The sequence below is a fragment of the Salvelinus namaycush genome, chromosome 37 (genome assembly GCF_016432855.1).
Source record: "Salvelinus namaycush isolate Seneca chromosome 37, SaNama_1.0, whole genome shotgun sequence".
Classification (NCBI taxonomy): Eukaryota; Metazoa; Chordata; class Actinopteri; order Salmoniformes; family Salmonidae; genus Salvelinus; species Salvelinus namaycush.
Window position 1 is genome coordinate 2,796,363 of NC_052343.1, and position 15,393 is coordinate 2,811,755.

At 43.3% G+C, this 15,393-nt stretch overlaps 1 protein-coding gene across 1 annotated transcript in view; it reads right to left on the reverse strand.

Annotated features, from left to right (window-relative positions):
* Positions 1–3,650: 3,650 nt before the first annotated feature.
* Positions 3,651–15,393, reverse strand: part of LOC120031437 (polycomb protein SCMH1-like) — a 41,238-nt gene continuing 29,495 nt past the window's right edge. The window contains exons 9-17 of the mRNA XM_038977189.1: positions 8,541–8,776; positions 8,104–8,280; positions 7,821–7,947; positions 7,353–7,553; positions 6,886–7,053; positions 6,581–6,706; positions 5,865–5,996; positions 5,543–5,676; positions 3,651–4,378 (exon numbers count right to left, since the gene is read on the reverse strand). Of these exons, the coding sequence (XP_038833117.1) occupies positions 4,250–4,378; positions 5,543–5,676; positions 5,865–5,996; positions 6,581–6,706; positions 6,886–7,053; positions 7,353–7,553; positions 7,821–7,947; positions 8,104–8,280; positions 8,541–8,776 (1,430 nt within the window). The 3' untranslated portion in view covers positions 3,651–4,249. The remainder of the gene's footprint in view (positions 4,379–5,542; positions 5,677–5,864; positions 5,997–6,580; positions 6,707–6,885; positions 7,054–7,352; positions 7,554–7,820; positions 7,948–8,103; positions 8,281–8,540; positions 8,777–15,393) is intronic.

Below are 15,393 nucleotides of genomic sequence, written 5' to 3' on the forward strand. Positions count from 1 at the left end.
GGACTGTGTGTATCTTATATTATCATTTTAGCTTGTTAGTATTTAAATAACCAACTCAATTGGTGTGGTACGGACTTATTTAGTGGGACTCGGGTTTGTGCAGATTCCCGGATTATGCGACGTTCAGAATGACACTGTAGAGGAAATTAATTAATTAGCGACCGTTGTAAAATCGATATTCTGATATTCTTTGAGTTAATTTGGGAAATAGAAACTCAATAAAGCCAAACTTTCCCATGGTGCCCCAGGTTATTGTGTTAATAATAATGATTAATTGAATCATGTAATTATAAACAGTCAATAATTCGATGAACAGTAGTCGTCACATTAATCAATCCAACGTCACGACAATGGTCTATTTGCATATAGGCGTACTGCAGATTGTTTATGCCGCACAGGTCTGTGTGGAGTATGGGCTGAGTAGTGTGTGTCAATGCAATAAAATCCTACTCAGATGCGTTCTGCATCCGTTTTCAATGACGGGAAAATACATATTTTCATCTTTCATCAGAACTGAAAATTAACCTGATTAACGTCTAGAAAATAGGTCTAAAATACATATTTTCAACGTGATTTTGTTCAATGGGTAGAGAATTTCCTAGTCGGGTCATTCCTACAAGTCTCTGGCATCCCCACTAGAATATCACCATCAGTTAGCTAAACCTGTGGGCTTTCTGTTAACGCCATGGTCTCTGCTCGCCTCCCTGTCAGCAGTTTAAACCTGACTCATTCATGTTTGTTCAGTGTTTGTGAAACTCACATGATGCGAGCGCAACATAAAGAGCAAGGAGGTCTATAAATAGCAAGATTTTTCATGAATGACACTGTGGCTACTATTAGACATCAACAAACATAGCCTATACCCTTGGATGGGCCCTGACCATAAGTCATAAGCGTCTTGCACACAGGCACATAAATACACACACACAGGAACAAGTCTAACTGACACGCACGCATATACACACACCGGCACTGATCAGTGGGTTTGGTCCAGGTAACCCTCGCATGCACTTTCCTGTTTTTGCTGTGAGGATGTGGTTACATCTGCACTTTTAATGCTTCTGCTGCAATCAATACACGTCACGCACACAGGCCTAACTCTGTCACACTTTAATTCATTGGAATAACTATCACTTCAAATCAATATCACTTTCCTGGTAAGCTATTTTGTCAGGGAAACGTGAAAATAATAGGCTACCTTTGACGTAAGCATTGTTCAAATTTGCTTTGGAGAATCTAGCTCACAAGTCAGAAAAGAGGTACTAAATTCAATAAGCACCCAGGTGTTACGCAACATATGGGCTAATTAAGTTGTAGCATCACTTGGGACACCTCAAAGGCAAAAACCGTACGCAAGCAGTATGTTCTCCGCAAATAACATGATTGCGAGTTAATTGTGACTGACTCACGGCAGAACATGTGCCTGAGCCTCAAGGAGAGGAGTCAAGGAGACAGGACTGAGTAAATCTGGATGGATGGAACTCACCTGCCCTCTGTTGGTCAACTGTCGTTCATCTAAAATTTCCTGGAGCAATAAAGAGTATGATTTCAGTATTTACTCGATCTTGAGCCACTATACCAAAACTGAAAATGTACAAACACAATTACTGCATAACTCTTCATGCTATTCACTCATCTTGAGACTTTGGCCGAGATTCAATCAGATCAAGCGTTAATGTCGATAACCGAGGTGTAACTTGTGTTGGAGATGTCAAATCGGTGAGCGGCTGTTCTAGATAATTTTCATGAAGCCACACCCGTCCCACTAGTGTTAGAAGTTCAGAACGAGAAAGTGTGGGCCATATAGAAATTACACTCCAAATGAAAATCATTAAACAAAATGAGGACTTCTATCAGCCTAGTCGAGGTGTAAATTACATCTCACATTCCAGTGTTCGAACTTGTAAACAAGGCTTCATGGGGATTTATCTCAATGGCAATGTCCGCTTTAGGTATGTGGATTTGACAACTCTAACACAGTTGGACCACCCAAAAACCTCTATGTGGATGTCGGTTAAATACAAATGAAGAAAGTCTGACTGACAGATAAACAGTTATTGTATCTTTATTGAACATTAATGCCTATGATAAAGCTCTCAATGTATGAACTCTAATAATATAGTATAAAAATTAAAAAAGTACAAATAAGTCATTGTAAACATCCATAACAAGATAAAAGCAACAGTTTATCATGTCAATATTTCTTCAGCACAGTATAATGTGTTTTGATAATGTAGTGTGTCATACTGTTTGAAAACCATGCCTCCAAACAAAAATACAATTCAGAACAAATCCCAAACAGCTGGGAAAAACCTTGTTTTTCCCCCCCTGGAATTAATTACACTGAACAAAAATATAAACGCAATGTGCAACAATTTAAAAGACTTTACTAAGTTACAGTTCATATACAGAAAAGCACTAATCTATGGATTTCACATGACTGGCAATACAGATATGCATATGTTGGTCACAGATATCTTAAAAAGTAGGGGCGTGGATCAGAAAACCAGTCAGTATCTGGTGTGACCACAATTTGCCTCATCTCTTTCACAAGGAGTTGATCAGGCTGTTGATTATGGCCTGTGGAATGTTGTCCCACTCTTCAATGGCTGTGCGACGTTGCTGGATATTGGTGAGAACTGGAACACGCTGTCGTACACGTCAATCCAGAGCATCCCAAACATGCTCAATGGGTGAAATGTCTGGTGAGTATGCAGGCCATGGAAGAACTGGGACATTTTCATCTTCCAGGAACTGTGTACAGATCCTTGCGACATGGGGCTGTGCATTATCGTGATCACGGCAGATGAATGGCGTGACAATGGGCCTCAGGATCTCGTCATGATAAAAGGCAATTGTGTTTGTTGTCCGTAGCTTATGGCTGCCCATACCATAACCGCACTGCTACCATGGGGCACACTGTTCACATTGACATCAGCAAACTGCTCGCCCACACGACACCATACACGCTATCTGCCAGGTAGTTGAAACCTGGGATTCATCTGTGAAGTGCACACTTCTATAGCGTGCTACTGGCCATCGAAGGTGAGCATTTGCCTACTGAAGTCGGATGCGGCGCCGAACTGCTGTCAGGTCAAGACACGGGTGAGGACGATGAGCACAAAGATGAGCTTCCCTGAGACGGTTTCTGACAGTTTGTGCAGACATTCACAGTAAACCCACAGTTTCATCAACTGTCCGGGTGGCTGGTCTCAAACGATCCCGCAGGTGAAGAAGCCAGATGTGGAGGTCCTGGGCTGGCGTGGTTACACGTGGTCTGCGGTTGTGAGGCCGGTTGGAAGTAATGCCAAATTCTCTAAAATGATGTTGGAGGCGACGTATGGTAGAGAAATGAACATTCAATTCTCTGGCAACAGCTCTGGTGGACATTCCTGCAGTCAGCATGCCAATTGAACGCTCCCTCAAAACTTGAGACATCTGTGGCAAAACAGCACATTTTAGTGGCCTTTTATTGTACCCAGCACAAGGTGCACCTGTGTAATAATCATGCTGTTTAATCAGCTTCTTGATATGCTACACCTGTCAAGTGGATGGATTATCTTGGCAAATGAAAAATGCTCACTAACAAGGATGTAAACAAATTTGTGCACAACATTTGAGAGAAATAAGCTTTTTGTGCGTATGGAACATTTCTGGGATCTTTTATTTCAGCTCATGAAACATGGGACCAACACTTTACATGTTGCATTTATATTTATGTTCAGTATACTTATTTCATACAAAAACAGCCAAAATGGCTTAATGCAAGTCCATATTTTCAGGGAGGGTACAAAAAAAGAAATGTACTTGATCAAACAAAAAGAAAGCGATCAAAAACAATGTAATTAAAAACTCTGGCCTAAAATGGCCATTACAGTAAAAAAATGTCTACACACAGGGAGGGCATCATTGGTAGAGGTTGTTGTAAGAGAATATGGAATAGAAAAAAACAGGCAAGTAACATGATGGATGAGGAGGAGATGTGGGCGAGTCAGTCAGTCTGCATATCCAATGCTGCCGATTGTGCCACACAACAGAAATAAAATGTAAATAAGAGAAGTTCACCACAGGGCTTCGTAGATGCGGCAGAGAAAGGGAGGGGGGATATATGACACCAGGTATCGTAGCCTAGTGGCGGATGCGACATGTGATGGTTAGTCCACTAGTATGCAGTGCATTATATCCTGTAGAGGGGAGGGGGGGTGAGTAGTAGTAGTAGGGTTGCGGGGTGGGGGGGACGCTGATGAGCTCAATTAGGGCGTCCATGTTTGAGCTTGTCGATGTGGAACGTGAGTTTGAGGGCAGGCCCGAGCTTCAAGCCCATGTATTTCATCATCATGTCGCTGCGTAGTAACAAGAGGGCTTTGCCATCAATCTCCTGCAACACATAGGAGTGGGATAACATTTTCATTTGCTATGAAGGTTAGAAACTCAACAAAACACTTAAGAATTCAAAAATCCGTCCACTAAAAACAATGGCAAAACATACAGTGCACTGGGAAAGTATTCACACCCCTTGACTTTTTCCACATTTTGTTATGTTACAGCCTTATTCTAAAAGGGATTAAATACATGTTTTCACTCATCAATGTACACACAATACCCCATAATGACAAAGTGAAAACAGTTTTTTATAAATGTTTGCAAATGTATTAAAAACAAAAACAGAAATACCTTATTTACATAAGTATTCAGACCCTTTGCTCTGAGACTCGATATTGAGCTCAGGTACATCCTGTTTCCATTGATTTTCCTTGATGTTTCTACAACTTGATTGGACATGATTTGGAAAGGCACACACCTGTCTATATAAGGTCCCACAGTTGACAGTGCATGTCAGAGCAAAAACCAAGCCATGAGTTCGAAGGAATTGTCCGTAGAGCTCCGAGACAGGATTGTGTCAAGGCACAGATCTGGGGACGGCTACCAAAAAAATTCTGGTCCCCAAGAACACAGCGGCCTCTGTCATTCTTAAAAGAAAGAAGTTTGGAACCACCAAGACTCAGGAGTGGCTTCGACACAAGTCTCTGAATGTCCTTGAGCGGCCCAGCAAGAGCCCGGACTTGAACCCAATCAAACATCCCTGGAGAGACCTGAAAATAGCTGTGCAGCGACGCTCCCCATCCAACCTGACAGAGCTTGAGATGATCTGCAGAGAAGAACGGGAAAAACTCCCTAAATACACGTGTGCCAAGCTTGTAGCGTCATACCCAAGAAGACTCAAGACTGTAATCGCTGCCAAAGGTGCTTCAACAAAGTACTGAGTAAAGGGTCTGAAAACATATGTAAATTTGCAAAATGTTTATAAAAACCTGTTTTTGCTTTGTCATTATGGGGTATTGTGTGTAGATTGAGGGGGGAAAAACAATTTAATACATTAGAATAAAGCTGTAACGTCACAAAATGTGGAAAAAGTCAAGGGGTGTGAATACTTTCCGAATGCACTGTAAGTGTCCCTCTATGCTGAGTGTTCTGTCAGGCTGATACGTACATAGAGATACAATAGGATAGTACTGTTCTATTCAATTCTGTAGATACGTACGTGTTTTCTGAAGAGATTTGCGTGGGGGGCCAGTAGGGGGTCTATGTCTCTGATGAACTGCATGACGTCCTTCACCGTCCACAGGTTGGGGTCCTGGCCACTGGGCCGAGGGCTCTCTCTGAAGCGCTCAGAGCCTGTCGGATGGCGGGTCAGAGTAGAGATACAGAGGAACATTAGTCACCAATGAGCAACTCCATCTAAAGTGCTACCGAAAAGCCATACACAATCCACAAATTAGCTTGGCTAAAAATGAAATCAAATCCACTGGACAATATCCGTTTTGCCTTTAATGACATGCACTGCATTAAAGATGATCCCCTACCTGAAGAGTTGAGATGTAGCAACTTGGTGGGGGACCGCAGGCCCAGAGGCTGCCCTGTCGAGCCCGGGGACAGGGGGCTCTTCTTTAAGTGCTCCGACCCCCCTACACCGTTCACCACGAGGAAGGGCTCACCTGGAACAACATGGACAGGCGAGTCAATGACAAGGCCCAAGTGACACACCTGTAGCTTAACTGTAGTCAAAAAGTTTGCTTTGCGGGACATTACTGGCTACACATTGGGCTGTTGGCGGTGACCGTAGGTTGAGTCTGAAGTCTAAAGAAACATGATTGGAAGAAAATGTATTTCAGAAGAACAGAATATGGAGTTGGCATACTGTATGTTATCTGGCTATGCTCCATGCCATAGGCCGTAGGCTCGTTCACTTAGCTGACATGATACAAGCTGCTGATGAGCGTGTCTTTGGGACAACTACATTTAAAATAGTCTAATCTTAGACTGTATGTCGCTTGTATGCAATTTGTATTCGTGGAGGCCTGGAAGTGCTAAACGTGTTTCTGTTAATTACCGTGACACCGGCAGACTTCTGCGTTACAAAAACAGGCTGACCTCCAGTCCTAGCTACACCCTAAAATAAGAGTTTTTGTTTGTACACAAATGTTCTCCCATTTCTTTGTCCCATTAGAGGTGCATGTTTCTATTTTTATCAATCAAGTTATTTCAAATTAAGCGTTAAGGATTTCCCAAGGGGCTGTACCTTCCGAGGAAAGGCAGAGGTTTTTGGCCAGCTTGTGGGGGAGGGGGCTGTAGTAGGAGTCTTGAAAGAACCGCTTGGAGCCTCTGCCTGGGCCCGTCGTGAGGCCCTCCCTAAAACTTCTCCTTTCTGGCGAGAGTCGTAACAGAAAAGAAAAACAGTGAGGAGTGAAAAGCAAATACCTACATACTTGACTCAAGTCGACACGGTTACAATGGTGAAAAGGTCAAAAAGAAACTGGCAACCCTTTTCTGTCCTGAACCAACAGTAAAGTCAAGGTTATGCCCCAGTACAGTGTGTGTGCTGACCCGGGTAGGCGTGGCTGTCGTAATGCAGTCCCCCTCGGGGGACGGGCTGGCTGCCAAACAGAGGGTCACAGTAGAGGTTGTGACAGAGTTTCGCCAGGAAGCGCAGGACGTACGTGACGCTGTTGAACGTGGGCAGGGTGAGGGTATGGTGCTGCTGGCCAAAGTGGGCTGCATGGGACACAGAGGGCAAGGGTTCGGCTCAGACAGCCAATTCCTCACATTTAGCAGCAACGCCAAGTGAATAGGAGATATAGAGCTTTGGTTTGATCAATTACAGGAAAAAAAGGATCTACCAGTCTGTTTTAACAACTGGTCCTGATGTAGTGCACAGGGAGGCTTGAAATAAATGAAGGAAAAATCATATTTCTTAAGGAAATGCAAAGACTCTTTGATTATCTCTAGAACTAAACTTCTAATAAAGCTTATAGAGAGCATAGCCCATACAGAAAGCAGGTACCAGTCCTTACCTGATATGACCTCTCCTCCGTGACCAGGCTTGAGGCAGGAGAAGACAGAGCTCTGGTTGTGGGCACAGTCCACACAGGCCTGGACACACTGCTGTAGCACCGAGGAAGCCCGGCCTGGACCAAAGTGGTCGGGCAGCTGCTGCACCCGCCGCCCGTCCAAGTGGGGTCCCACCTTCCCATACTTGTTCAGGTATACACACACTGTGGGACACGTATGTAGATGCAGGCAGTCACGCACACAAACACAGAGGCATCTAACATTCAGCGTGTATACCACTCTGGCTGAAAAAGGCAGATTTGACTTAATGCTCCAAAACATATTTAACAATATTACATTTTCATCAATGATTGACTCACAAGGATGACCGAAGGCATTACAAGTATTCATAATAAAAGTTGCATTGCGCTCCACAGAAATCCCTACGAGTGTTAATTGTAGTGATGAAGTACTACTTTGTGTGCGTGTACCTGTTGCAGCATGCAAGGCGGCGCTGGGGATTGTGGCGTTGTCCAGGGGCACCGTGCTGGTGTCTGGCTCTGGCATACTGCTGTTGGGGGAAACGGGCACGGGGTTGGGCACCACCCGCGGTTTTCTCTGTTCATACAGACACACACACATATATACACAACGTTTAGTGGGGTGGTATGCGCTCATCCATAAAAATAAAAAAACACTTGTCCCAGGTGCTGGATTAGTTACATTGTACCTAAACAAATATAATTGTGTGTGTGTGTGTGTGTGTGTGGTTACCTTGCTGCCGGGCTTGGGCCCTCTCTTTTTGGGGATCTTGATGGACTCCACTTGACCCTCCTGCAGGGCCATCCTCTGGGCCCAGTTGGCTGGCAGCCTCCCTCTGGGCCGGGACATGGGTCGCCCTGGGCCTGCCATGGCACCCTCCAGCCAGCCTGCTCTCTTCGCCCAGCCCATCTAAACACAGAGGAGGAGCGAGAGGACAATGTTAGGCTTAGGTCAACCCCTCTAGATGTCAATTAGAGGGCAAACATGACTTTTCTCAGTAGCAGTGGAATTAGAATACAAGCAAATTCTTGACTTTAGTTCAACTTTTGACCAATAAGGTCGTTATTATAAAATACTGTTTGGGTGCTGCGACACAGGATTAAACATCCAACCCTACCCCATCCACCCTTCCCAACCATCACTCCCCATCACGGGTCCTTGTTCTGTACCTTACTCCCCGGTTTGGGGCCTCTCTTCTTGGGGACCTTGATATGCTCCAGTCCCTTTCCGGGCAGGGGGGCCTGTGTTCCTACTCCGGCCCCCTTCTGGCCCCAGGGCCCTGTCAGCTTGGCTTTTCTGCGGCCTGGCTTGCGTCCCCGTTGGCCAGGCGGCTGTCCCGGCATGGGGTGCATGGCTGTTCCCTCGCTACCGTCTGAAAGGCAACCGAGGGTCTTGGGTAGCACTGCTGTCCCCAGAGAAAGAAAGAGCGATAGGGGGAGTGTAAAAAAGAAAAGTTCAAATAGGATGTTAAGGAATCAAACAAATGCAATTTATCCTCTAGCCTAGAGATCAATATATTCATTGAAGTTATGTCATTGATTATTTCCTTCATTCATTAAAATGCAGCCTGACAGGAAACAATGAATGTCAGATTCAGGAAGTAGCATCGAAGTAACACATAACCGACCAGGAAAGAGCAGCGACTTAATCAAAATCATGACAGACTCAATGAAATAAACAGCCAGTGATCAAGTGATAGGCAATAATTCCTCTAACAACACAACACAGCAGGAGGAGTGGTAGACCCGGCCACACACACAAGTGCACATAGACCTAGACAGCTTTTGTGTTAAGGAAGGCCATGGTGACCCAGTTTGCGTTCAGCTACGGAACAAAGAGGCAACTTGTGTTATGCACTCTTACTGCCCTGCCTTCATAGAGAAGGATGAGAGACAGACAGAGAAAGAGTGTTGCCAGGACCACAAATACAAATTCCATCTAGACACCGTTGCCCGAGAGCACACAACAAACTATTCCTGTCTTGGCTTAAACATCAGCACCACAGGCAACTTCCATAAAGCTGCGAACGATCTGAGAGGCAAGAAAGGCCTTCTACGCCATCAAAAAGACACAAAATTCAACATACCAATTAGAATCTGGCTAAAAATCTTGAAGCAGTTATACAGAGCCTTCAGATAGTATTCACACCCCTTGACATATTGTTGTGTTACAGCCTGAATTTAAAAATGGATTACATTTAGATGTTCTGTCACTGGCCCACACACAATACCCCATAATGTCAAAGTGGAATTATGTTTTTCAAAATTTGTACTAATTATTACAAAAATGAAAAGCTGAAATGTCTTGAGTCATTAAGTATTCAACCCCTTTGTTATGGCAAGTTCAGGAGGAAAAATGTCCTTAACAAGTCACATAATAAGTTACATGTGTGCAATAATAGTGTTTAACATGATTTTAAATGACGATATCATCTCTGTGCCCCACACATACAGATAATTGTAAGGTCCCTCAGTCGAGCAGTGAATTTCAAAACGAAGATTCAACTATAAAGACCACTGAGATTTTCCAATGCCTCGCAAAGGGCACCTATTGGTAGATGGGTAAAGATTTTTTTTTTTTTTTTTTTAATATTCCTTTGAGCATGGTGAAGTTATTAATTACACTTTGGATGGCGTATCAATATCCCCAGTCACGATTTTCAAACCTTCCATAACAAAACCATCACCTATAGAGAGATGAACCTAGAGAAGAGTCCCCTCAGCAAGCTGGTCCTATGTTCACACACAGAGCCCCTAGACAGCAACACAGTTAGGACCCAACCAAATCATGAGAAAACAAAAAGATAATTACTTGACACATTGGAAAGAATTTACCAAAAAACTGAGCAAACTACAATGCTATTTGGCCCAGAATACCTGACCACTGAGACTGACCCAAAATTAAGGAAAGCTTTGACTATGTACAGACTTAGTGAGCATAGCCTTGCTATTGAGAGGCTACCGTAGGCAGACCTGGCCCTCGAGAGAAGACAGGCTATGTTCACACTGCCCACAAAATGAGGTGGAAACCGAGCTGCACTTCCCAGCCTCCTGCCAAATGTATGATCATATTAAAGACACATATTTCCCTTAGATTACACAGACCTCTGAAGAATTAAAAAACAAATCACATTTGTATACATAAAAAAAAAAAAACGTTTTTATAAACTCCCATATCTATTAAGTGAAATACCAGAGTGTGCCATCACAGCAGCAAGATGTGTGACCTGTTGCCACAAGAAAAAGGGCAACCAGTAAAACACAAAACACCAATGTAAATATAACCCATATTTCTGTTGATTTATTTTCCCTTTTGAACATTGTTACAACTCTGTACATAGCCATAATATAACATTTTAAATGTCTCTACTCTTTTGAAACGTGTGTGTGTTTAATATTTACTGTTCTTTTCTGATTGTTTATTTTACTTTTGTTTATTATCTATTCACTTGCTTTGGCAATGTAAACATACAGTACGTTTCCATTGCCAATAAAGCCCTTTGAAGGGAATTGAGAAAGTTCTTCACTGAGATAGATATCAATGGCCCAACTTGCAATGAGTGAGACAAGGCAAACAACTCAGTTCAGACAAACAAATACAGACCTTGCACAACAGAGAGGCTCCTTGTAGTACACACCCTTCCGTTCTTAGGGGCCAGGCCAAGTCTAAATCACACACTGCACGAAGCAACGACGATGACAATACGTGCAGCGTGCAAAGTTACACATGAATGCGGACACTCGCACTAACACATGACTTGGCCTGTGGGGCAATATACCAGACTTGGGTTCAAATACATGTGTATTTGACTATGTTTTTTTTTTAAATACTTTTTTCTGTGTATTTGAGTATTTTCAAATACACAGCTTAAAACAAGTACTTTTATTTGAGTATTTGAACAGTTATTTGTAAAAAAAAATAATAATACAAATAAATACTCTACCAAATTGTAATTGATAGTATTTCCAAATACTTATTTCAAACACTATTTTCAAATACCCGGGTTAAACGCATGGGAGTGTATTATTTTCAAATACTTTCCAAGAGTATTTCCAAATACATTAAAATATTCAACTTGTCTTTTCAAATATAATATATTAGAATACTTAATTCACTTAATTCATTTTAGTCATTTAGCAGATACTCTTTGAAGAGGTAGGGTTTCACATGTTTACGGAAGAAAATACAATGCTGTTCTAGGTTCAGGGGAAAGCTGGTTCCACCATTGTGGTGCAAGGACAGAGAAGAGCTTGGACTGGGCTGGTGGGGGCTGCCAAGAGACCAGAGGTACATCGAATGTATGTGAAAGTAATTGAGACATTTGAAATGGTATTTGAACCCAGGTTTGTAAAATACACACACCCATAAATGGCACGCACCGAGAACGTCTGCAGGTTACAATTATACTCATGTACACGTCAGTATCAGATACAGTGCCTATCATAAGTATTCACCCCTACTTGGATTTTCTTCACATTTTGTTGCGTTACAAAGTGGGATTAAAATTGATTTCTTTTGTCACGATCTACACAAAATACTCCTTAATGTCAAAGTGAAAAGAAAATTCTATAAATGTTTACAAATTAATGAAAAATAATTACAAAAACATCTTAGTTATATAAGCATTCATTTGTTATGGCAAGTCTAAATAAGTTCAGGAGTAAAAATGTGCTTAACAAATCACATAATAGGTTGCACAGACTCATTCTGTGTGCAATAATAGGGGGTAACATGATTTTTTGAATGACTACACCATCTACACTACATAACCAAAAGTATGTGGACACCTACTCTTCGAACATCTCATTCCAAAATCATGGGCATTAATATGGAGTTGGTCCCCCCTTTGCTGCTATAACAGCCTCCACTTTTCTTCCAAAGGCTTTCCACTAGATCTTGGTATATTGCTGCGGGGACTTGCTTCCATTAAGCCACAAGAGCATTAGTGAGGTCGGGCACTGATGTTGGGCGATTCGGCGCTCGAATTCATCCCAAAGGTGTTTGATGGGGTTGAGGTCAGAGCTCTGTGCAGGCAGTCAAGTTCTTCCACACCGATCGACGAACCATTTCTGTATGGACCTTGCTTTGTGCATGGGGGCATTGTCATGCTGAAACAGGAAAGGGCCTTCCCCAAACTGTTGCCACAAAGTTGGAAGCACAGAATTGTCTAGAATGTCATTGTATGCTGTAGCGTTAAGATTTCCCTTCACTGGAACTAAGGGGTCTATCTCGAACCTTTGAAAAACAGCCCCAGACCATTATTCCTCCTCCACCAAACTTTACAGTTGGCACTATAAATTGGGGCAGGTAGCGTTCTCCTGGCATCCGCCAAACCCAGATTCATCCTTCGGACTGCCAGATGGTGAAGCGTGATTCATTACTCCAGAGAATCCGTTTCCACTGCTCCAGAGTCCAATGGCGGCTAGTTTACACCTCTCCAGCAGGACGCTTGGCATTGCGCATGGTGATCTTAGGTTTGTGTATGGCTGCTCTGCCATGGAAACCCATTTCATGAAGCTTCCGACGAACAGAGGCACTTTTGGAACTCGGTAGTGAGTGTTGCCACCGAGGACAGACGGTTTTTACGTGCTATGCGCTTCAGTACTCGGCGGTCCTGTTCTGTGAGCTTGTGTGGCCTACCACTTCGTGGCTGAGCTGTTGTTGCTCCTAGACATTTCCACTTCACAATAACAACACTTACAGTTGACCGGGGCAGCTCTAGCAGGGTATAAATGTGACGAACTGACTTGTTGGAAAGGTGGCATCCTATGCCGGTGCCACGTTGAAAGTCACTGAGCTCTTCAGTAAGGCCATTCTACTGCCAATGTTTGTGTAAGGAGATTGCATGGCTGTGTGCTCGATATTATAAATCTGGCAGAAACGGGTGAGGCTGAAATAGCCGAATCCGCTAATTTGAAGGGGTGTCCACATACTTTTGTATATATAGTGAATGTACCTCACACACTCAATTATCTTTAAGGTCCCGCCGTTGAGTAGTGAATTCTCAGCACAGATTCAACCAAAAGACTAGGGACCACTTTTTTACAAAGCAAAGTCTGAATATCCCTTTGAGCATGGTGAAGTTATTAATTAGGCTTTGGATGGTGTATCAATACACCCAGAATATGTGCAGACCAGCTGGCTTGAGTGTTTACAGACATATTCAATCTCTCCCTATCCCAGTCTGTTGCCCACACTTGCTTCATGATGTCCACCATTGTTCCTGTACCCAAGAAAGTGAAGGTAACTGAACTAAATGACTATCGCTCAGTAGCACTTACGTCATCATGAAGTGCCTTGAGAGGCTAGTTAAGGATAATATCACCTCCACCTTACCCTACACACCCCCAATGCAAAAAGAAGGAAGTTACCCCACCTAAATAATGCAAAAGTTACATTTTAACATTCATGAGAAAAGACAGTCGACTAATAAAGCAGGCAGAGGACCATTTTGTGGTGCTGAAACGCAAAGCTGCGACAGCAGCGCAATCAATAGGTGGTGAACAGCGCCTGGTGTTGAAATTATAGCCTAGCTAACTTGTTCTGCAAGTGGCTCACAGGAATAGATACTCTTCGATTTAATTTGACTTTATAAACAAGAGGGTTTAATTGCAGCCTATTTCTTCCGCGCCTTACATAAAATAACTTGGGCTATGGCTTAACTGCATCTTTCAGAAGAAAATTGAAGTGGGAGTTTTTTTCAATTAGGCCTGCTTACAATGGCAACTTTACAAAAATGTAGGATCCTACATAAAACAATCTAAAGAAAAAAAAGGTGATGTCTGCAAATGTCTGTGTCTGAATGTCTATCAGGAGTCTCGGGATAGCCTGCTCCTGTAATGACAGAACAGAAAATACTGTCAGCATGAGACCTAAATAGCCTAAGTATTTAGTATTTGCTAAGTCATATAGGCTACTAAGTTACTTACTCAATGGGAAAAGTTGAATTTCTCCTCGGACACGATCTTGTTGATGGCGGGTGAGATGGATGTGATTTTGATGCGCAGGCAGTCCTCGATTGACTTGTGTGAAAGCCGGTTTCTGTCGTGAGTCTAGATTGCGTTCATAGAAGTTGATCCAAGTTGATCCAAACATTGTTAGCACATAAAATGCAAGTTTATTTATTGTGCTGTACTCCTCTGAGCTTGCCAACCAAAACGCACTCAGGGACTCGGTACTCCTGATTCTTCAACGTGCGTAAGCGCAGCCTTCCAGATGAAAAGTCCAAATCGATCTACTCAAGCTTCCTAGTAAAGGCCTCAAGTTTTTCCACCATGTCCACGACTGTTTTCCCTCTTCCTCGTAACTGCAGATTTAACCCGTTTAAAGTGACAGAACAGATCAGCCCAAAAAAGAACAGAGGGGAAATCCTAATTTTCCAGAATGTGAAGGTGGTCAGCTGCTGCACATATTTAGCTTTTTCTGAGAAAATCGACAACCTGGTCATGCAGCTCACAGAACCGCTCCAGCGCTTTTCCTTTACTCAGCCAGCGATTCTGTCACAAGCTTGCGGAAAAGACGGTGTTGGGTGCTTACTTCCAGACAAACAAAACACCTTCTTTGCCCGCTTTGAGGATAATACAGTGCCACCGATGCGGCCCGCTACCAAGGACTGCGGGCCCCTCCTCTCCTTCTCCGTGGCCGACGTGAGTAAGACATTTAAACGTGTTAACCCTCGCAAGGCTGCTGGCCCAGACTGCATCCCTAGCCGCATCCTCAGAGCATGCGCAGACCAGCTGGCTGGTGTGTTTACGGACATATTCAATCTCTCCCTATCCCAGTTTGCTGTCCCTACATGCTTCAAGATGGCCACCATTGTTCCTGTACCCAAGAAGGCAAAGGTAACTGAACTAAATGACTATCGCACCGTAGCACTCACTTCTGTCATCATGAAGTGCTTTGAGAGACTAGTCAAGGATCATATCACCTCCACCCGACCTGACACCCTAGACTTCAATTTGCATACCGCCCCAATAGATCCAGACGATGCAATCGCCATCACACTGCCCTACCCCATTTGGA